Genomic DNA, 23,439 nt, shown 5'->3' with positions numbered 1-23,439 from the left:
GATAGAAATACACTAAATTTGTCTTTTTCTTAACTTAATAAAAACCTTTCGATTGGACCTATAGCATGGCTTTGGCATTATCTTTTTGTTATGACAAATTTTGTTATACCGATATTGACTTGTAAAGAAATTTCATATTTTATTTTTATCTTCTTCACTTCCGCCAGTTCCTTCTATGCTAAACTACTTTCCTCATTAGACAGAGAGAGGTTAGCTCTGAGTTGAAAATCATCACATAATAATGTGCATGTAAATATTTTGGAGTTTATATTGTATAAATCCTTTTAAGTATTAACGTTTGCAAAATATTAAGAACTAGATATTTAATGTGATATATTATGGTATGTAATAATTATAGCTGACTGTATTTATATTGTTTCCTTACTTCATTATTTTCTTGGATTTGGATCCTCTCCATCAACTTTCTCTCTCCAGCCATCTCTAGCACTAATACTGGCCTTTGGATTGATCTGATGGTTCAGGAATTAAAAGCTAAAAAAATATAAAATTTGCAGATTTGATGGCGTGAAACTAAATCTCCGCGCGTGTATTTAATGTCTAATGTTCGCTTAAGCCTTCAACACATTGTGACACCACACCACTCCTAAGCCTTCAATGCCTAATTTTCATTTATGCCTTAAATAGTTTCTGCAAGGTTTAGAGTGTGTTTGTCAAAGTATTTTATTTAGTTTTTTTTTATCTTTTTATTAGATGAAAAATTTGTTTAACGGATTATTAAATGAGTTTTTTTTTATAATAATTAAAAACGTTATTTTATATGTTAGTTAAAGTAATATTTTTTAAAATACTAACTTCTTACTTATAACTTTTTATATTTATTCTCTTTTTATCTTTAAATATTTATTAAATTTCTTTTCTAATATTTTCTATTTAAGATAAAATTTTATTATTTTTATTCTTTATGTAATTTTATATTTTTCAGTTATTTCAATAAATAATTTTATTAAATATTTATAATTTAATAAGATAATTTTTTAACTTTTAAAACATAACTTTGTCAGATCTAACCTTGAATTCACGTGAGCCCATGGATTGAAAAGCTAACTATAAGGTATAAACCATTTATAAGTTTGAATGAATTGTTTTGCTGTTTTCTTCTCCACATTTTCATTTTCTTTTACTTATTTGGTCTCACTCATTTGCATAATTTTTCTCTTATGTATTGTACGTCATCATCTTTTCATACATTTTATATTTGATAATGGTTTTGCATTTTTATCTTAACATATTGGATTAGAAAATCTTAGGAGGTAAACACATTGTAGGAAAATTCAAGGAGAATAAACATGAAGAGATTTATATTAGTAAGTCTTGAATATATCACACATGCAAATTGATCTTTTTTAAATATTAAGACTCAAGTTTTAGTCTTTTTCTTTACTTACATATTGTTTAACTTTTTCATTTATATATAATGTAAGGCTTAATCTCACTTATATTCTAACATGTATATTTAATTAATGTTATTTACGTTAAAATTTATTTATATTTTATTCTAATAATTTTTAATTTTTAATGTAACATAATTATTGAAACGTGCAACGAAAATTAAATTAATTTAATATGAGATTGACATCAAAATCCAAAGTTGCTGTTGGAAAGGTGCGGAACGTGGTGCCAAATTTAGGTTCCAAAGGCCAGTACTAGCGCTGGAGAGAAAAAGCTGATGGAGAGGATCGAAATCCTATTTTCTTTCACATAACATGGAAAAACATCAATAATACTTCTTATGTCATTTCATTACTTCATTAATATTCCCTTTCCTAATATACTTCTTATCTTTCATATTAATTAACTACTCCCTTAGTTTTACTCTTTTTTTTTTTAACTTTTTCATTCTATAGTAAACATTTAAAACTATAATATAAATATATTTAATATCCCATCAATAAATGACAATAAAAATCTACTAAAAAAAATGACAACAAAAATAATTTACTAATATGTGAAACAAAATCGGAAAAAGTAGACAAGAGTACAAAAAACAACACCTACTATCTAGTCTGTGTATAGCGTAAGTCTCTCAAACCATAAATCATCTTAGCAATCATCACCCAGCCCTCTAAACCCAACAACATGGACAATTATTTCCTCCTCTTCATCATCTTCCTCTCCCTCTTCCACCACCCCATTTCCGCATCAAATCTCCACAAACTCAAGCAACTCACTCCAAATTTCCCCCCTGAACCTTTATCCTCCAATGACCCTCCACCACCCACTGAATACTTTGAGGTAGCAAGACCCATTGAACACCCCAAAACAAAACCTTGCTCTCACCACATTCTCCACCACGACTTCGGCTACACCTATGGCCAGCCCCCAGTTCTCGCCACCTACACCCCTCCTTCTCATTGCCCCTTCAACACATTCTCCCAAATCGTGCTGGAATGGAAGGCCACTTGCAAAGGAAGACAATTTGACCGCATTTTCGGTGTGTGGCTTGGTGGGGTTGAGCTTCTTAGAAGTTGCACCGCAGAGCCAAGAGCCACTGGCATTGTTTGGAGTGTTGAAAAAGACATCACAAGGTACCACTCCTTGTTGCTAAGTCCCCAAAATCAAACCTTTGCTGTTTTTCTGGGGAACATTGTGGATAAAACCTACACTGGGGTTTACCTCGTTGATGTCACTATGCACTTTTTCCCTTTGGGATATGTTGATGGGTCAAGCTCAAAGGTTGGAGCTTCAGCATTTGGGGGTGGTGTCCATGCTGATTTGGTCCTGCCCATTTCTAGAAATCTTCCATTGAATGATGGGTTGTGGTTTGCTATTCAGAATTCCAGTGATGAGGGTTTGAAGGAGTTTAGGGTGCCCCAGAATGCCTATAGGGCTGTTTTGGAGGTTTATGTTTCATTTCATGAGAGGGATGAGTTTTGGTACTCTAACCCTCCTGATGAGTATCTTATTGCCAACAACCTCAGTGATGTGCCTGGGGGTGGTTCTTTTAGGGAGGTTGTGGTTTCTCTTGATGGGAATGTTGTTGGTGCCGTCTGGCCTTTTACTGTGATCTACACTGGAGGGGTTAATCCCCTCTTGTGGAGGCCTATTACCGGGATTGGCTCATTTGATCTTCCCTCATATGATATGGAGGTCACACCGCTTTTGGGGACCTTGTTGGATGGGAAGAGCCATTCGGTGGGGTTCAGTGTGTCGAACGCGATGAATGTTTGGTTTGTGGATGCAAATTTGCATATTTGGTTGGATGGGAAGAGCAGTAGGACAGAAGGAGGAGTTGTGGATCTTGTTGCCAAGCCTTTGGTTGAGTCTCTGGTGACTGACTTTGAAGGTTTGAACGGAAAGTTCTGGACTAGTGCAAGGAGGTCCATTTTGTCTGCTGGTTGGGTCAGATCCTCATATGGGAATGTTACTACCAGTTTTGTCCAAGATTTTGTTTTCAACAATTCAATGGTGATGGGAAAGAATGGGAATCAGCAAATTGTGAATCAAGTGATTCTTTTCAATGACAGTGTTCATGCTAACCTTCCATCACCCTTTGTCGAGGACACATACAGAAAATTTTCCCTATACTTGGACACTGATGAAGTGGATCAGGATGACGATACTTCTTTATCAGTTTCGAATGTTACATTGGGATTTGATGTGGACATGTTTAAGAGCTCGGCTTTTGGTTTTTCAAAGAGCTCTCTCAAAAATATGCAGGATGCTCAGGGTACTATGGTTATCAAAGGGAATTTGGTTGTTAGGGGATTGGCTGAAACACAGCAAGATTACAGTTACACAAGTGATGGATATTGCTATTCTAGGAAAGTTGGCAGCTCAAATTACACAATTCTCTACGATAAAGTCAGACATTCGTGTAACAAAAGAAGTCACTCTCATCTTGGTCCTCATTCTATCAAAAAGTTGTTCATTCTCTAGGTTCCCTTATAAGAACAGAGAACTTTATTCTCTCTTGCTTCGTCCTACAAGTCCTTCCTTTCCATAAAGGCTTGCCTTTCTAGCTCCACTCTCAGGGATTTGTTCTGTTCTGACTGTGTCAGTTTGTTACTTTTTTGCAACTAAGATTTGTCTGTTTTACTCTCTCTCTTTTTTCAATAAATATGCATTATGCAATGATAAAATTGTGATTTTCTTCCACAGTCTAATCAAACATGATTAGTTTTCAGTGCTTGTTTGCATGTCCTAGAAAGTTTCTGCTTGAATACATCTGCATCAACATACATATTTAGTATTCTTGACTTGAAACAAAAGTGTGGCGGGCCTTTGCTCCGGTAACTAGCTTTCTTGGCATGATATCTGAGAGATACCTGGGAAGGATTTAAGGCTAACCTGATAGCATTGATGGGTTTCATATTATTTTACAAGAATAACGAGTCATATGCTTCACTTATTCTTTTGTTAAATACTATTTTAGGAGTTCCTGTAAGAATGGTGACAAGTATAGGGAAAATGGAAATTTGTTTGTTTTGTGATCAAAAAGCATGTTTAAGTTTGAACTGACTAGTGACCTACCATTTATCAATATATTATTAATTTCATGTTGCTATTACAGAACCAAATGAAAATAAGTTAAAGTTTATTTGCTTATTATAGTTGGTAATGTGCAAAATTTTTGAAGCTACTCAAAAAATATGTTATATCAGATGTAAAAGAAACTAAAACAAGGTATGAGTGCAAAATAATGCTACTTCATGAGAAGTGTAGTTCAAGGGTTGGTTTCCGGGGGGGTTAAGCTTTCAGACTTGAGCTGAATGATAAACAAATGATGCATACACAACAGAAGCAATAATTATTGGAGTTCTCTTTCAAGAACTGTTTTTCTCCTAAAAAATAGTAGATACTATGAGAAGGAGCAGAGGATGAAACAAAGAAGCATTTCATCACCAACAAGTGCCAGACCAACATGGACTATAGAATATTGTGTAATGCCAATATTCTAATTCGTAAGCATGTGCATAAGAAATCTAGGGATGTGTCTTTTAGAAATATATATAAAACAAATGTAGAGAATAATTAAGTCAATATGAAGACCCTATTGTTGTTGTTGGGCAATCTGAGTACTTATATTATAAGTGGTTTTTAAGCTTTGAGGTCTACTTCGGTCCTAATGAGTTCTCTAGACCTAATTCACCAAAAAATGTTTAATACAAAAAAAAAAATCATGGATAGAGTAGTCAAAATGGACCAATTCGGTCCAATACATAGAAAGTGGGTTGATTCGATATTTATATAGGCCACAAATTTGTTGGTTTGGTTGACCCATTGCCTGGGTCAAATTGACTCCATTTTTATATTAATTTATATGTATTTTATATAAAAAAATAGCGTGCCAAATATATCTGTTAGTTTTGGGGCTTACATTTCATGGCAATTGCTTTGTGCACCTAGCATAAATACTTATGCATCCAACAATCAATTTAAGTGAAGTGACAAAAATGCTATTCACTTAAAAATTTAAAAATCTTCTTCTCCTCTCCCTCTCCCTACACGCTACTGGTGTGCCCCCTTCTTTGTTTTCACTCCCTCTTCTCGTGCCGTCAACACCATGCCTCCGATTGTTGCTGTCGCTTCCCGCCATTGCCTTCGTCGTGAGTGTCTTCCTCTTCTTTGTTTTTGTTTTGATCATGTGTTTGAGTGGTTCGTTTGAAGGATTGGAATGCATATATTGTATACAAATTAACAATCCGTATATTCAATACGGATTGCCCATAAGGATTGCTAATCTTCATATGGATTCCGTATGAATTATACAAATTTTCAATCTGCATAATTTTTTTTATTTTTTAATTTAGTATTTAATTAAATAATAATTGAATAATTTTTTTAATTAAAAATAAATTAATATTTTTGTTGTAAGAATATGTTTTTAATAATAAATATTGTTGCATATTTTTATGTGTTTTTATTTAATTAATTATATTTGTTTTTTGAAGTTTTTTTTAATAAATAATTTAAGAATTTTTTTTATTTAAAAATGAATGTATAAATATTATTGTTATTTATTTATTTTTAAAATATAAGTAATTTAATTATATTTTTTTTTATAAATTTGTTAAATATCATAAATTCCAAAATTTTATTAGTATGTATTTGACAATTTAGTTTAACAAGAAAATCTAAATTTGTAAATTACAAATTTTTGTTATTGATATAGTCGTGTGTGTGTGTGTCTATATATATATATATATATTATTACACTAATAGTATTTAATAAAATTAAAATTTCTTCATTTGTTGAAAAATATTTAAAGGTATTGAAATACAAATTTGTAAAAAAAATTAAATATTCATTTATCAGAAATAAAAAAAACAAAATTATACTTAGATTTTGATCATTAATTTAAGTTTACTAGAATTAGTGATGTGAAGTCTATAAATTTGAAAAAATAATTTCCATATTCATTTATGAATATATAAAAGTAATAAAAAATATTTAAAAAATAATAATTTTTTATTTATGAATTATTAGATAGTAATTGATTAAAGTATTATTTAATAAATTATTAGCTAAAATGTAGTCATTGTGAATCCATGTTCACATATGTAAAATCACTCCAAACAAATTAAATAAGAGTATGTTTGGATGGAGAAATTTAATAGGGTAATTCAATCTTTTAAAGGATTTTAATTACTCTTCCATTAAATAAGATGTTTGGATAGAAATTTGAAAAGAAATTGAAATTTGAGTATTTTGATAAGGGATTTTAGTTAACTTAAATATTAACATTTCAAATTCCTTCCTTTTATGAAAGAATTTGAAATTCTTTTATGCCAGAATACCACAGCTTCTCGAAACATCCTTCATCCTTTCACTATTCTCTCTCTTGGCTTCTCCCAAAAACCTTCGCACTCAGCTGCCGACGGTGGTTTCCGGTGACTGCATCGGAAAGTTTGTGCTGGTCACAAGCAAGGTCAGTTCTTGCCTCTTCTCTCACTCTTGACTGCATCAAAAACCTCCTTCATTCTTGACTGCAACGGAAAGTTTGACGGCATCGAAAACCTCCTTCATTCTTGCAAAGTTTCTCACCCTTGTCTCTCTCTCTTGCAGCAGTTTTTCCCTCTGCATTATTCCAAAAAAGGTACCGATCACAAGCAAGGTTAGTTCTCGCCTCCACCGATGCACTTTTCAAATAGATGGTTCATTTTTCATTATTCCTACGATTATTATTTCTATTTCTATCTTTATTGTTCAATCTAAGCGTAATAAGGCGTAGATCTAGAAATCACGGTGTTCATTTATTTCTTGTCTATTTTCATATGCTATGTAGTTTGTGCTGGAATTTCTAATTCTTATTGATGCCTGCAATTTGACTCCTTTGATAATAGTTCATTCAAACAAGATTTAATTCCTATAAGTTAATCCTTGCTGAATAAAGAAAGCTAGTGAAATTAGTAGGTTTGTGATAGGGAAGTTGGTTTTTTTAGTTTTTTTATGGTATAAATATGAGATTCAAGAATGTGTTTTAGGGGCAATAAATCATCCGGTTTTTTGAGAGAGATGTAGCTTTTGGGATCTGTTATTTGAAGAAACAGTGAAAGATAGTAAGCAGTTTAGGGGAAGTTTTTTATTTAAAATTGGTAACAACAGAGATATGCCTGAAATGCCTGAAGATTCACATCAACAAGCAATAATATTAACATATTGTTAGTTATTCATGTTCTCTTATTAAGAAAATAGGAGGTGATATGGTTTGAGAAAATCAGTGTTTTAAAACCCAGAGATAGCAGCAGTGTGTAGCAGCCGACCCCAAAACTGCTATCACAGGATAGCTACTACTTTGAATTTTTTTTATATAGTTTTTACTACATATACTATATATCCATATAAATTATCAAACTACTCAAAATTCAAGACATTCATAAACAACAACGAAAAGTTGTAGGTGCCTTAAGCAAAACACAGAAGAAGATACCAAAAAAGTCAAATGCAAGTTTTCAAGATTAGAATTATCAATCAACAATCATCATTTTCTAAATTGAAGTCTTGTTATTTATCATTTTCACTACTACAAGTAGATTTGGTTTCACTTTAGAAATTGAAACCCCAAATATAGCCCCCCAGAAAAAGCCTAACCTCTCTGTTTAGAGGGCTTTTCTAGAATCAACTACATAGAGCTGTTATCCTGTCAACTACAGTTGCTATTTACTACAGCATCCCCTGTAGCAGCCAAGGTCTGCTTCTATAGTGATATTTAAAACCCTAGAGAAAATATATTTTTTTTCAATTTTATTTTTTTAAAAAATCATGTTATCTTTACTTCATTTTCTATTTTCAAAAGTTTGTATAGAAAATAGTGGAAACAGGAACAAATGAAAGTCAGAAAATGTTGTTTTGTCACTGTTAATTATACTTGTAGAAAGCAGGGAGAGAGAAAAAGTAGTCACTGGCAACGATAGGGAGGGGTGTGGGGAAGGGAGAAGCAGTGAGGGGTGTGGGTGGCAATTTGGGGAAGCAGATTCTGAGGCCGTTCAGACGAGAGCTCAAGAACCCAAGATCCGCTGCAAATAAAAAAAAATATATATGAATTGATTTGAAAGATGATGATGATAAGATGAAAATGAAGTGAATAGAATACATTACTTACAAGCATATCTCAGGAATTTCAGGCATATCTCTGCTGTTACCAATTTTAAATATTGCAGCTACCTGGTGAATACAGGCATTGAAAAAACAATGTTGGTCCTTCATACTCTTCAAATAGGCTCCTAGCAAATATGCAAATACATGCTAGTTCTAAATATCCAAAATCATACCCCTTCATACTGATTCGAAGGAGGCTTTGATGTTGCCATTTCAAGAATTGTGCATCCCAAACTCCATATATCAACAGGAAGACTATAGCCATTTGTATTCATTACAACCTAAGAAAGCAAACATCAGGATACATTAAAACTTACAGTGGAAGAGATAAGGATGTTCTTGTTCAAAAGTAATTACAAGATGTGAAAAAGAAAGGAAAAAGTACTTTACCTCGGGTGCCATCCAGTATGGACTCCCTTTGAAAGAAAGCATGGAGGAAGAAGAATTTATCTGTTTCAAAAAAATCATAATTCAGAGATGATCTCCATCACAAATCAGAAACCAACCAAAACCGAAAATTATACATTTTGAAACTTTGTTTTAGGGGCAATAAATCATCCAGTTTTTTGAGAGAGATGTAGCTTTTGGGATCTGTTAGTTGAAGAAACAGTGAAAGATAGTAAGCAGTTTAGGGGAAGTTTTTTATATTTAAATCAATGATTAAGAATATATTTTTTATTTGTAATAAGTGGGGTTCGTTTTATTCCATGTTAATGTTAAATTAATGTTGATGGAAGAAGGGTAAAGGGCTTATTGTGTTGGAAGAGAGGGTTCAAAGTCTAGTTGGGAAAAAGTGTTAGAAGATTGCCCATACTCTTTGTAAAAGCTCTTGCTGGTAATATAATAGTATTTAATAAGTTATGATAGGTGGGTCAGCAAGTTCATGAAAATAGGCCAGACCCCTGGCTGCACCTAATGCTACTTTAAGCCTCCTTATCCAATCCATCCAGATTCCAGACTTTCCTGCATTGGAAAAATCAAATGAAGAAAAATAATTTAAGTAATGTGATAGAGTTAATAATTTGTGACTATTGGCATCAGAGCTATATTACTATTTTGTGTTATGTTCCGGTTAACTCTTATCAAAGTTTCTCCATGACACACTGATTTCTAGTCTTAGAATTGGTAACGAAGAAGAAGCCATTACTTTGTATTTCTAACTATTGAGAATATGTTTGATATCTTTAGTTTAGGAAAGAATAATTGACAAGAGAAATGAGATTGTATTAAAATCTCAACAGTATGTCCATTGTTATTCATCTACAAGTTTGTATTAAAATTAGGATCTTAACAGGTCCATTTTAGTATACTGATCTGGTAAATAGATATGGGGCTTATAATTGACAACTGAATGTTAAACCATCTTAGTATTAAGAACAATTTTGGTGATTTACAATGAAATGGGCATATAAGAGGTTTTCTTGTTAATAGTCAAGAGAAATGAGATTGTATAAATTTACAGAAAAAAAATTCTCTTCACTCCATCCCTATTTATTTATATATTTGAGTCTGATACAATATGTATGCTTTTTTTATCGGGTAAATGTCAATAGTTAATTTTTTAGTTTTTGTTAGCATGCATGGTAACGGAGTAGTGAAGGAATTGAAAGTACCCGAGAGACTATCCATCAAAGTGCCATTTGGAATGTGCTCATACACCAGCATTTGTTCACCCTAAATTTTGATCTACATAGCTAGGAAAAATTATTCGGAAGTTTTAGACCATTATGTGTCTATGGTCTTAGTCAATTTCTTCGTGATACATATTCAAAATGTGGTTGTTTATTAGAGACATTGAACCAGCCGGTGGTATGCAATCTTAGTCAACCAATAAACAAGTTGTAAGACAACTCACGAAACCCAACTGGTTTATTTTTAAATTGAAAAAAATAGATTTGACTTTGACTTCTACCCTGAGATCAGAACCAAGCTAATGATAAATTATTGGTGGGTCATGAGTGTGATTATAATTTGCTTAAATCTCCACATGGCATATAACTAAGGTTTTCAATTGTGACCATCATTTTGTCGCGAGTTTTGACATTGTAAGTGAGAAATTGTAGATACATTTTGTTTTCTTAATATAAATAAATAAAAAAATCCAAAAACCTTGACGTTATAGCTGAAATTATAATTACGAAGATGCTTTAAAACCTTTCATTTAATCAAATTTTTCAACTTACAAGGAAAAGTTAACAAAATCAGACTGTCATGTGTATAATAAACTTAATAAATTACCGCTGAAACTTAATAACCATGCTCCACTTTCTTAATAACCATGCTGCTTGTCTTTATAAAAAAGTTAATGTATAATAAACTTTTCAGCACTAGGATTTTTTAATGTATAATAAATTTGTTGTTCCACTAGGATTTCAATACAAATTCTGTTGTGCCTCATAGGTAAGGGAAAGAAAATTTTACCCATAATTTTATGCATTATATATACTATTTGTTTTTTTCTTTTTTTCTTTCTTTGTCATAGAGCTTTTGTGAATAGTTTATTAAAGTTAATAACATCCTTTGTTATTATATTACTTTTCTTTTAGTTATATAGTGTGGATAGTCAAAAAATGGAAAGTAGTATAGTTGATGCTTCGGCTGCTTCAAGAAAACGTAGAAGAGATGAAGAGGAGGAAGAAAAACTTGAACAAGTATTTTTCATTATTGTTAGTGTTGTCACTATGCTTTTGGGTGCACTGACTTGGTATCATGACAAGTACTTTGTTAAGGAACTTGCCCGAAATTTGGAATTAGAAAGGCATAGTTTCCTCAATCGTCTATACAGGGGAACAAAAACTGATTGCATTGAACAATTAAGGGTTAGTAAAAAGGAATTTTTTAAGCTTTGTAGAATTTTACAAGAGAAAGGGCAATTGGTAAAAACAAAAAATGTTCCTATAGATGAAGCTGTGGCAATGTTTTTGCATATCCTTGCTCACAACCTAAAGTATAGAGTTGTGCACTTTAGTTATTGTAGATCCATGGAAACAATTAGTAGGCAATTCAAGAATGTCCTGCGAGCTATAATGAAAGTAAGCAAAGAATATTTGAAGTTCCATGAGTATAATATAGAGGGCTCGGTGGAAAACAAATGGAGATGGTTTAAGGTAAGTTTGTCATTTGTTAGTAATTATAAGGTACTTTAAGTGATTGTGACTTATTTTATATTTTCAAATGTTTGTAGAATTCGATTGGAGCACTTGATGGGATACATATTCCAGTAACAGTTTCTGCAGAAGATAGACCTAGATATCGTAATAGAAAAGGTGATATCTCTACAAATGTTTTAGGAGTTTGTGGTCCAGATTTAAGGTTTATATATGTGTTGCCCGGGTGGGAAGGGTCAGCAGGAGATTCTCGAGTATTGCGAGATGCTTTGCGTCGTCAAAATTGTCTCCATATACTAAATGGTAATATCATGAAATGATGAAACTTTATTTAACATATAAAAGAAATATGCACATTTTTATATATAATATTTTTTAAACCATTGTAGGTAAATATTTTCTTGTGGATGTGGGGTATACAAATGGCCCTGGATTTTTAGCACCTTATCGAGGGACTAGATATCATCTTAATGAGTGGATCGAAAACACTCCTCAAAACTATAAGGAGTTATTTAATCTTCGTCATGCAAGTGCAAGGAATGTTATTGAAAGGTCATTTGGGGTATTGAAGAAAAGATGGAGTATATTAAGAACTCCTTCTTTTTTTGATATAAAAACACAAATAAGAATTATTAATGCTTGTTTCATGCTACATAATTTCATAAGAGATGAACAACATAGTGATCCAATTTTGGAAGCCCAAGACTTGGAACTTTTATTTGTTGTTGACAATGAGTTAATCAATCAACAAATGGAAAGAGTCACAAATAATATTGGAGATGAAGTCACAACTATCCAAGCAACTGAGGAATGGACAAGATTTTCTGATACTTTAGCAATGAATATGTTTGCCACCTATCAAATAAGAAGAAACTTTGATTAGGGAGATGTTTTTAGTGGATTTGGATTTTGTTTCTTATGTGTAATTGACTCTATACTCATGTATGTGTGATACTTTGAATTTTTGTATTTCATAATACTTTGGATTTTGTTTTCTTTTTATGTGTAGTTAATTTTATACTTTCATATAATGCTAATTTGACATGTCTCTGTTGGACAAGTGGCCTCAGATATCTTAAGAAGGGGGGGGAGGGTTGAATTAAGATATTACAACTTATTTCCCCAATTAAAAATTCTATTTAACTTTCTATTCAAGTTATAAATTCCCTTAATAATGAATTTCTTAAATATTGATTCAAATAGAACAATTTGAATATGAATATAAAACAATAATAAATAAAGGAGTTTAAGGGAAGAGAAAATGCAAACTCAGATTTATACTGGTTCGGCCACACCCTTGTGCCTACATCCAGTCCTCAAGCAACCCGCTTCAGAGTTCCACTATCTTGTAAATTCCTTTTACAAGTGCTAAACACACAAGGACAACCCTTCCTTTGTGTTTAGAATTCTTTCACAACAAGAGACCCTCGGTCTCTTAATCCCTTTTCAGAATGAAGAAGAAGAAAAGAAGAAATCTCTCTTGAAAGAGATAGATTGAACAATTTGAGCATCCAAATAATTCCTTATTGAATCACAAGAGTTTTGGCCAAGGAATTTGTAAGAGGATAAAACAATTTTGTTTTTAAGAGGATAAGACTTTTTTTTTCTTCAAAACTCTTGTCAAATTCGTGTCTCAAGTCACATATATATAGGCCTATGATAGCCATTCAAGAACCACACAAAAAGATGTGACTGTTGAGAATGCTTTCTGAAAAACTCCTCTGGTAATCGATTACAATATGTGTGTAATCAATTACAAGCTTTAAAATTTGAATTAAAACGTTCAGAAACTGCTGGTAATCGATTACCATATATGTGTAATCGATTACACAGTGCAAACTTTGAATTCAAATTTTAATAGCTGTTGTAAATCAGTTTTGGCCACAGGTAATCGATTACATCTTCTGGTAATCAATTACCAGAGAGTAAATTTGTTGAAAAAGACTTTTTAACTTAAAATTCTTGGCCAAACCTTTTGCTACTTCAATTGGAATTCCCTTCCTATTTAATATACCCTTTCTAAGACTCTAGAGACTGTCTTGATCATCCATCTTGAATATCTTTAATTTCTTTGTCTTGAATAAAGCTTTGAGACGCATGTGAAACTTTGGCATCATCAAAACATTCAGCTTTATCCTTTGTCCACAATCTCCCCCTTTTTGATGATGACAATCCCTGAAATCAAGACAAGCTATATACAAGATGATAGCACGTTCACACAACCCTTACTCCCCCTATCTTTTGGCATGTATGCATAACTTTACTTAATGATAAATTTCTAATAGATAATTGATTTCTAACCCAAGTTCTCCTCTCAAGTTCTCTCCCCCTTTGGCAACATCAAAAAGAACTAAGCAACATAATCAATATCCAAACAGAGCCAAACAATAAACCAAAATAAATCCATACATTGTCATAACCAACCAAATCAAAGCCAAGAATTATAATATAAGTGCAAGATTACGATAACTAAGCAATAAGAAGCCAAATACACGGCGATAAACCAAAGTACTAATAATACTTAATTACTAATAATACTTAGTCATAATACTTAAGCTAAGACGATGATGGAGGCTGTGGTGGTGGATCAAAGCAAGTACGGATGAAGGAGACATCTTCTTCAACTTTGGTGATCCTTGATTCCATGGCATCGAACCGCATGTCGACTTGCAATTCCATGGCATCAAACTTGTCACCAACAAAAGTCTGAAGTCCATCAAACTTGTCCATAAGCCTTCAAAGAAGAGTGGAATTATCTTCAACTGGTAGGTTGCCTTCTTCATCAGCGGGTTGAGCGCCTTTTTTGACCCAAGAGCCATCATGGTCTTTGCGGTAACCAAAAGAAGCAATCACAACAGCACCAATTAAAAAAGATCTCTTGATTGGAACATAAGGTTCAGAATCAAGAGGAATTTGAAAATGGCGGAAAAAGAGTGTGACAAGATGTGGATATGGCAAAGGTGCATTTAATCGCAATGCCTTATGCATGCGATATCTTACAAGATGTGCCCAGTCAAGTTGATGGCCGGTATGAAAGGCCCACATGATAACAAGATCTTCCTCAGAAACTTGGGCAAGATTGGAAGATCGTGGAAGCAAAATCCGCACAATCAGATAATGTAGGATGCGACTTTCAAAAGCCAATGAACCGGCAAGAAGGCGTCCGGTCATATCCGCATTGTTGGTGCAAACTAACTGGCGGGCATCATGTGCAGAAAAATCAAACTTCCAATCGTCATTCAGTGTACCTTCAAATGGTACACCGTCACTGGACAATTGGGTTAAGTCATGGAAAAGGGATTGGTCAATGACCATTTTTATCCCAAAAACCTTAGAAATTAAAGTGATGTCCTGAATTTCAAGATTACAATAAAAGACTTTAATCAGTTCAGGATAAACAGGCAATTGTAATGACATGAAAGGTATAAGACCTAGGTTCTGAAAGGCTTGAATGCAATCAAAAGTTTCAGCAGAAAAGAATTCCATATCAATAAACTTAGGGTCGATAATGGAATGAGATGAAAAGAGATTCGAATACCGTTTCTGTTGTTCTTCGGAAGAAAACAATGTGGAAAAGGATAATGAGGGTGGAATTGGTGCTGTGGATTTGCTTGTGGCTTCGGAACGATGAGCTCTTGAAGCCGAAGCGGAGGCGGATAAACCCTTACGTTTCTTTGACGATTCTGCCATTTGAAGGAGTTTTTGCAGATTTCAATCGGTGAAATCAAAAGAAAATTGAAAAAGAAGAAGATTGCAATTTACGGGAGTTGATTTGATGAAGAAATGAGTGAGATAGGAATATTTGGAGGTTTGGGAATGGAGGAACGTCGCAAGGAGGAAGGGGCTGCGCATGGATTTCTGGAAAATGTGATATTTATAGAGCAGGACGCGTGGTAATCGATTACAAGTAATGGTAATCAATTACAGGAGGAGGCAGCCTACTGGTAATCGATTACATGAATACTGTAATCGATTACAGGCCATCTGTTCTAGTGTAATCGATTACAGTATTCATGTAATCGATTACCAGAACAAAAAATAGCCTTTTCCTAAAAGAAAAACTTATTTCTAAGTTTAAAAACTTATACTATCTTAAGAGTTAATTATACTAACAAGAAAAGTAAACTAAATTAAACAAGTGTCATACTTAATCAAAACACAATCAATCATTCATAAAAATTACCTATCCAAATCACTAAGGTCTAAAAGGCCTAATTCTCTTCTTATTGAAAAGAATATTTCTTTTGGGAGAGGTTTTGTAAAGATATCAGCAAGCTGATTCTTTGTATCAACAAACTCTAATATACAGTCTCCCTTTAGGACATGATCTCTAAGAAAATGGTGCCTAATTTCTATATGTTTGGTTCTAGAGTGTTGAACAGGGTTTTTGGATAGATTTATGGCACTAGTATTATCACACCTAATAGGTATACGATCAAGAAGGATACCATAGTCAGATAATTGTTGCTTCATCCATAAAATTTGTGCACAACAACTGCCGGCAGAAATATATTCCGCTTCAACAGTGGATAAAGCAACACTGTTTTGTTTCTTACTATGCCATGAGACAAGAGCGGATCCAATGAATTGACAAGTTCCACTTGTGCTTTTTCTATCAGTTTTAGATCCGGCAAAGTCAGAATCAGAATATCCTATTAAGTTACATGTTGAGTTCTTAGGATTCCATAATCCTAAATTTATTGTACCTAATAGATATCTCATGATTCTCTTAACTGCACTCAAATGTGATTGTTTGGGGTTGGATTGAAACCTAGCACACATGCATACACTAAACATAATATCAGGCCTACTAGCAGATAAATAGAGAAGAGATCCGATCATACCTCAATACTGTTTCATGTCTATAGATTGACCAGATTCATCTTTATCTAAGTAACAGCTAGTGCTCATCGGTGTAGCCATGTGTTTTGCACTTTCCATCCCAAATCTTTTGATCAATTCCTTGCAGTACTTGGATTGATTGATGAATATACCTTCTTGAGTTTGCTTGATTTGTAATCCTAGGAAGTACTTTAGTTCTCCCATCATTGACATTTCAAATTCACTTTGCATATCAAGGGAAAACTCCTTGCACAATGAATCATTAGTGGATCCAAAAATTATATCATCAACATATATTTGAACCAATAAAATATCATTATGCTTTCTCTTTATGAATAATGTGGTTTCCACTTTTCCTCCTGAAAATTCTTTTTCTAGGAGAAAATTACTTAAACGTTCATACCACGCCCTAGGGGCTTGTTTCAAACCATAAAGAGCCTTTTGTAATTTATAAACATGATTTGGTTTATCCGGGATTTCAAAACCTGGAGGTTGTTCAACATATACTTCTTCTTGAATTAAACCATTTAGAAACACACTTTTAACATCCTTTTGATAGAACTTAAAATTCATTATGGATGCATATGCTAAGAGCATTCTAATGGCTTCTAATCTTGCAACTGGAGCATATGTTTCTTCATAGTCTATTCCCTCTTCTTGATTATACCCTTTTGCTACTAACCTAGCCTTATTTCTAATAATTATGCCATGTTCATCTAATTTATTTCTAAAAACCCATTTTGTTCCTATGACAGGATAATTTTCAGGTTTTTCTACTAGTTTCCACACATTATTTCTTTCTAATTGATTCAGTTCTTCTTGCATGGCAATTATCCAGTTATCATCTACTATGACTTCTTTTATATTTTTAGGTTCAATCGTAGATACAAAAGCCATATTATTGCATAAATCTTTAAGAGAATTTCTAGTTGTTACCCCTTTTGATATATCACCAATAATGTTGTCGAGGGGATGATCTCTTGAGGCTTTCCATTCTCTTGGAAGTTCATTATTTGCTCTAACTCCATTATCTTGAGAATCTTCATTGCTTCCTTCATCTTTTTCTTTAGAGTCATTTCCATGAATATGTGTATCTTCTAAGGAATCTGAAATATCATCTAAAAAATCCTTCCTTGGAAGAATGGCATTAGACTCATCAAAGGAAACATGTATAGACTCTTCAATTGTCATTGTTCTTTTATTATATATTCTATAAGCTTTACTATGCAGAGAATATCCAAGGAAAATACCTTTATCTGACTTAGCATCAAATTTTCCTAAGTTATCTTTTCCATTATTCAATACAAAACATTTACAACCAAATATATGAAGATGTGAGATGTTTGGTTTTCTGCCATTGAACAATTCATATGGAGTTTTCTTTAAGATGGGTCTTATTAAAGCCCTATTTAAAATGTAGCATGCAGTGTTAACGGCTTCAGCCCAAAAATATTTTGGAAGAGGTGTATCATTTAATAAAGTTCTAGCAATCTCTTCCAAAGATCTATTTTTCCTTTCAACAACACCATTTTATTGAGGGGTTCTTGGTGCAGAAAAATTATGCTCAATCCCATGCTTATCACAAAATAATTCAAATTCTTTATTTTCAAACTCACCCCCATGATCACTCCTAATAGATATAATCTTGAGATTTTTCTTATTTTGAATGATTTTTGCAAGTTTTCTAAATGCTTGGAATGCATCATTCTTATGAGTGATAAAAAGAGTCCATGTGTATCTAGAATAATCATCAACTATAACAAGAGCATAGTAACTTCCTCCAAAACTCATGATTCTGGAAGGACCAAACAAATCCATATGTAGTAATTGTAAGGGTTGAGTAGTTGAAACAATGTTTTTAGATTTGAAAGAAACTCTAGTTTGTTTTCCCTTTTGACAAGCATCACATAGCCTATCTTTTTCAAATCGTAGTTTTGGCAAACCAACAACTAAATCTTTTGATATTAATCTATTTAAATGTTCCATGTTTATATGTGCAATCCGTTTATGCCATAACCATGGATCATCATCTTTACTAAGAAAACATTGATTATTATCTAGTTTTTGACTTAAATCTATCATGTAAACATTGTTGACTCTAAACCCTATATGCTTTATATTCGTATCATGTTTATGTTCAATGAAACACTTTTGAGAATCAAATGATACCAGATAGCCTTTGTCACATAATTGACTCACACTAAGCAGACTATGTTTAAGAATTTCAACAAGTAGAACATTTTCAATGGAGGTTGAAGAATTTGTACCTATTTTTCCAACTCCAAGAATTCTACCTTTGTTGTTGTCACCATAAGTTACATGTCCGCTTTTCTTGGGAGAGATATGTGTGAATTTTGATTCGTCTCCCGTCATATGTTTTGAGCATCCGCTATCTATGTACCACTTTTTCCTCAAGGGTTCCTACAAAATCAAGGTTGTAACTTAGGTACCCAAACTTTATTGGGTCCTTGTGTGTTAGTATGAGTAACAGATCCTTTTGGGACCCAAATCATTTTAATAATGTTACAATTTCTTCTAAAACAGCATGTGCCATGCCCTTTTCTTCCACAGTAAAAACATGTGATAAAACTAGAATTATATTTTTGTGTGGAAGTATAGAAGTTTTTATGAAATTTTTGTTGTTTTTCAGATTTATATCCTAGTCCAGCCTTATTGGAGGCATGTCTTTGTTTTCCTAATATGACATCTAAATTATTTTTACTATAAGAGAATTTTGCAAGTGAGTTTTTCAACTCTTTGATTTCTTTTTCATACTTTTCACAACAACTGCAAGAATCTGACATTTTCTTGTCAGAAATAGTAGAGATATGAACCTTTTCATTTGGTTTAGAAATTGAGACTTCATTTCTAAGATGATCTAATTCTTTGTTTAATTTTGAAATTTCATTTTCTAAATTTGAAATTGTTTTCTTTGAAGATGAAACTAACTTTGCAAGTTTAATTGACTCTTTATGCAGATCAGCAAATGCATCTTGCTATTCATCAAAAGAAATAGATAAATTATTTGAAGATGTTACCTCTTCATCACTTTCATAACTTTTTGCCATAAGGCAGAGGTTTATTTCTTCATTTTCTGAATCTTCAGAAGATTCCATATCGTTTTCATCCCATGTAATATATGCTTTCTTCAATTTCTTTTCATTAATATTTTTCTTTTCAGACTTCTCCATCTTTTTCTTGAAGATGGGACAATCGACCCTCAGATGTCCAGGTTGATTGCACTCAAAGCATTTTAGAGTAGAGGATGAAGTTTCTGTCCTTCTTTTAGGTTTAAAATTGGGTCGCTTTTGATTTCCTCTGACTTTCAGGAACTTGTTGAATCTTTTTACAAACAGACTAATATCTTCATCATTATCCAAGTCAATTGAATCTTCTTTATCACTGTCTTCTTGGATTGTAGATGAGGCTTTAAGAGTGATTCCCTTTTTCTTCTTATCAGTTTCTTCATGCTGATTTAATCTTGGTAATTCCATTTCATGCTCCTGCAATTTTCCAAATAACGTAGCAAGAGACATACTAGACAAATCTTGAGATTCTGTGATGGCTGTTACCTTTGGTTGCCATTCTCTATTAAGACATTTTAAGACTTTATTTACTAGATCTTCATTTTGAAAAGTTTTTCCTAGAGATGCAAGATGATTAACTATGTGTGTGAACCTCTTTTGCATGTCTTGTATACTTTCATTTACATTCATCCTAAAAAGTTCATATTCACGAGTTAAAGTGTTTATCCTAGATCTTTTAACATCTGTTGTGCCTTCATGTGTTACTTGTAGTGTATCCCACATATCCTTAGCACTTTTACAATTTGAAACCCTAAAGTATTCATCTATTCCTAGGGCAGATGTAATAATATTTTTTGCCTTTAAATTATATTGTACTAATCTTCTTTCTTCCTCAGTCCAATCTGCTCTAGGTTTTTCTATTTCCGGCCACTATAGAGGGAACATAAGGTCCTTGTTCTATGGCTTCCCAAATATTTAAATCTATTGCCTCTATAAAGATTTGCATGCGGGTTTTCCAATAATGGTAACCCACTCCATTAAAGATAGGAGGTCTATTTATAGAATTTCCCTCGGGAAACAAGTAGTTTGATGAGGCCATAATTCTTGAAGCTTCTAAACTTTATACAAGAATGAAGCTCTGATACCACTTGTTGGACAAGTGGCCTCAGATATCTTAAGAAGGGGGGGGGGGGTTGAATTAAGATATTACAACTTATTTCCCCAATTAAAAATTCTATTTAACTTTCTATTCAAGTTATAAATTCCCTTAATAATGAATTTCTTAAATATTGATTCAAATAGAACAATTTGAATATGAATATAAAATAATAATAAATAAAGGAGTTTAAGGGAAGAGAAAATGCAAACTCAGATTTATACTGGTTCGGCCACACCCTTGTGCCTACGTCCAGTCCCCAAGCTACCCGCTTCAGAGTTCCACTATCTTGTAAATTCCTTTTACAAGTGCTAAACACACAAGGACAACCCTTCCTTTGTGTTTAGAATTCTTTCACAACAAGAGACCTTCGGTCTCTTAATCCCTTTTTAGAATGAAGAAGAAGAAAAGAAGAAATCTCTTTTGAAAGAGATAGATTGAACAATTTGAGCATCCAAATAATTCCTTATTGAATCACAAGAGTTTTGGCCAAGGAATTTGTAAGAGGATAAAACGATTTTACTTTTTAAGAGGATAAGACTTTTTTTTCTTCAAAACTCTTGTCAAATTCGTGTCTCAAGTCACATATATATAGGCCTATGATAGCCATTCAAGAACCACACAAAAAGATGTGACTGTTGAGAATGCTTTCTGAAAAACTCCTCTGGTAATCGATTACAGTATGTGTGTAATCGATTATAAGCTTTAAAATTTGAATTAAAACGTTCAGAAACTGCTGGTAATCGATTACCATATATGTGTAATCGATTACACAGTGCAAACTTTGAATTCAAATTTTAATAGCTGTTGTAAATCAGTTTTGGCCACTGGTAATCGATTGCATCCTCTGGTAATCGATTACCAGAGAGTAAATTTGTCGAAAAAGACTTTTTAACTTAAAATTCTTGGCCAAACCTTTTGCTACTTCAATTGAAATTCCCTTCCTATTTAATATACCCTTTCTAAGACTCTAGAGACTGTCTTGATCATCCATCTTGAATATCTTTAATTTCTTTGTCTTGAATAAAGCTTTGAGACGCATGTGAAACTTTGGCATCATCAAAACATTCAGCTTGATCCTTTGTCCACAGTCTCACCTTTATATATATGTAATTATATATGTGAGATTATTATTTTTTGTCTAGAGAAATGGAATCAAGCAATGTGAAGAACAAGTCAAGTGGAAAAAGAAAGATGTCTAGTGAGGACACAAGAAGTTACTTCGCATGGAACTTGGAAATGGAGCGTGTGCTAGCTGATGTGCTTAGAGATCAAAGAAATTTGGGCAATAAAGGTGGTGGAAATTGGAAAGTAGTAGCATATAGTACTGCAGCTCAAATTTTGTCCAAGCGTTTTGGAGTTCACCTCATGGCAGATAATGTTAAGAATTGTTTTAAGCTTTGGAGAACATGGTATGGAATTGTGAGTGTCATTCTTAGTCAAAGTGGATTTGACTGGGATAGCATAAAGTACATGATTACCGTTGAAAATGAAATTGCATGGAGTGAATATGTTAAGGTAGCCAATTATCTTTTAATTTTATTCAATAGTAGTTATTATTTGTGTTGTTATTAACATGCTTCTATTTTTTTTCAAGTCACATGAAGAGGCCAAACGATTTCGATTCAAAGTCATTCCTAATTGGGATGATATTGTTGACCTATGTGCAAAGGATAGAGCTATTGGACTCGGAGCAGAAAATGCATTAGATGCAGATGATATCATGAGCAAAGAAACAAATGAAGAGGAAGCAATTCATAGTGTGAGTTTTGACTTAGAGGGATCAAGTTCTGCCACGAGAAAAAACATTCGTCCAAGTAAGAGTGGAGAGAAAGAAGGGATGATTTTCTCAATGAAAGAAGTAGCCGAGTCATTGAAAGAATTTGTTGAAGTGACTAAGAAGAAGATGGAGAACAAAAAAAAGATGGAGATAAAAGAAGCTCAAGAAGTGGTACATGAAGTGGTGAGTGAGCTAGATAATATACCTAATTTTAATGGTGCACTTAGACATAGAGCAATTGATTGGTTGACAGAAAATCCCATTAAGTTTGCGATTATAAAAGCTCTTTCATTGGATGAGAAAGAGGATTACATCTTATCTTTTATGCCTTGATGTCAAATTACAGGTACGTTTGATATCATGCCAAGTATGTTGATGTTGTATAATTATGTTTTACATTTGTATCTTTCATTTTATATAACAAATTATGTTTTAACAAATATGATTTGTTTAGTGACACTTAACATTATGTCTTCTTTTGCAGAAAATATGTGAAGGAATTCCTATGTTGAAGCTAATGCAATTAAAAAATTCAGAATTATTATGGAAGTTGAACTTATTTTGTGACTAGATTTTATTTTCGTCTAAGTTTTTTTTGGTGTAATTGCATTACTGACCAATGACTTTGGCAAAAAAACAAGTTTCATCTATAGATTTCTAAATAACATTCTAAGGTGAAATGATACTAAATATTGTTTATGTTGTGAGTGGTGTAATGTGTCGTAAATGAAATAATAATTTAAATAGTTAAATTATATATTTTTAATTGAAATAGATTAAAATAGTACATATTTATTGGAATATCACACTCGACAAATAGTACATAGAATTTATTAATGAAAAAAATAATTATTTTATTAAAAAATTGTTTTATTAAAATATAAAATTTTAAAAGAGAATGCATTTGATTATTTTATCAAAATAAGAAATTTTAAAAATGAAGAAAGTCAATTTCCTTATCCAAACAC

The 23,439-nt window shown here is 32.7% G+C and overlaps 4 protein-coding genes and 1 long non-coding RNA gene across 5 annotated transcripts; 3 read left to right on the top strand and 2 right to left on the bottom strand.

Annotated features, from left to right (window-relative positions):
* Nucleotides 1-2,016: 2,016 nt before the first annotated feature.
* On the top strand, nucleotides 2,017-4,181 carry LOC114378308 (peptide-N4-(N-acetyl-beta-glucosaminyl)asparagine amidase A-like). Its single transcript, XM_028336881.1, has one exon. It carries the CDS (start codon nucleotides 2,098-2,100, stop codon nucleotides 3,895-3,897), a length of 1,800 nt encoding a protein of 599 aa, XP_028192682.1. The 5' UTR covers nucleotides 2,017-2,097; the 3' UTR covers nucleotides 3,898-4,181.
* Nucleotides 4,182-8,360: 4,179 nt separating this feature from the next.
* On the bottom strand, nucleotides 8,361-9,037 carry LOC114378909 (mitogen-activated protein kinase kinase kinase 3-like). The gene is made up of 4 exons (XM_028337495.1): nucleotides 8,951-9,037; nucleotides 8,734-8,841; nucleotides 8,565-8,626; nucleotides 8,361-8,478 (listed from the first exon to the last, which is right to left on the bottom strand). The coding sequence occupies exons 1-4, from the start codon at nucleotides 9,026-9,028 to the stop codon at nucleotides 8,361-8,363; spliced, it is 366 nt and encodes a 121-aa protein (XP_028193296.1). The 5' UTR covers nucleotides 9,029-9,037.
* Nucleotides 9,038-9,222: 185 nt separating this feature from the next.
* LOC114378119 lies at nucleotides 9,223-10,240 on the bottom strand. Its single transcript, XR_003659257.1, has 2 exons — nucleotides 10,174-10,240; nucleotides 9,223-9,523 (listed from the first exon to the last, which is right to left on the bottom strand). It is a non-coding gene; the product is annotated as an uncharacterized LOC114378119 (long non-coding RNA).
* Nucleotides 10,241-11,123: 883 nt separating this feature from the next.
* On the top strand, nucleotides 11,124-12,636 carry LOC114378216 (protein ALP1-like). Its single transcript, XM_028336771.1, has 3 exons — nucleotides 11,124-11,667; nucleotides 11,745-11,970; nucleotides 12,057-12,636. Exons 1-3 carry the CDS (start codon nucleotides 11,131-11,133, stop codon nucleotides 12,548-12,550), a joined length of 1,257 nt encoding a protein of 418 aa, XP_028192572.1. The 5' UTR covers nucleotides 11,124-11,130; the 3' UTR covers nucleotides 12,551-12,636.
* A 9,204-nt stretch (nucleotides 12,637-21,840) lies between these two features.
* Nucleotides 21,841-22,804, top strand: LOC114378908. The gene is made up of 2 exons (XM_028337494.1): nucleotides 21,841-22,209; nucleotides 22,289-22,804. Exons 1-2 carry the CDS (start codon nucleotides 21,841-21,843, stop codon nucleotides 22,802-22,804), a joined length of 885 nt encoding a protein of 294 aa, XP_028193295.1.
* Nucleotides 22,805-23,439: the final 635 nt, after the last annotated feature.

Source organism: Glycine soja, chromosome 12 (genome assembly GCF_004193775.1).
Source record: "Glycine soja cultivar W05 chromosome 12, ASM419377v2, whole genome shotgun sequence".
Classification (NCBI taxonomy): Eukaryota; Viridiplantae; Streptophyta; class Magnoliopsida; order Fabales; family Fabaceae; genus Glycine; species Glycine soja.
The sequence above is the reverse complement of the archived record's forward strand: the minus strand, read 5'-3'. Positions and strand labels throughout refer to the sequence as shown.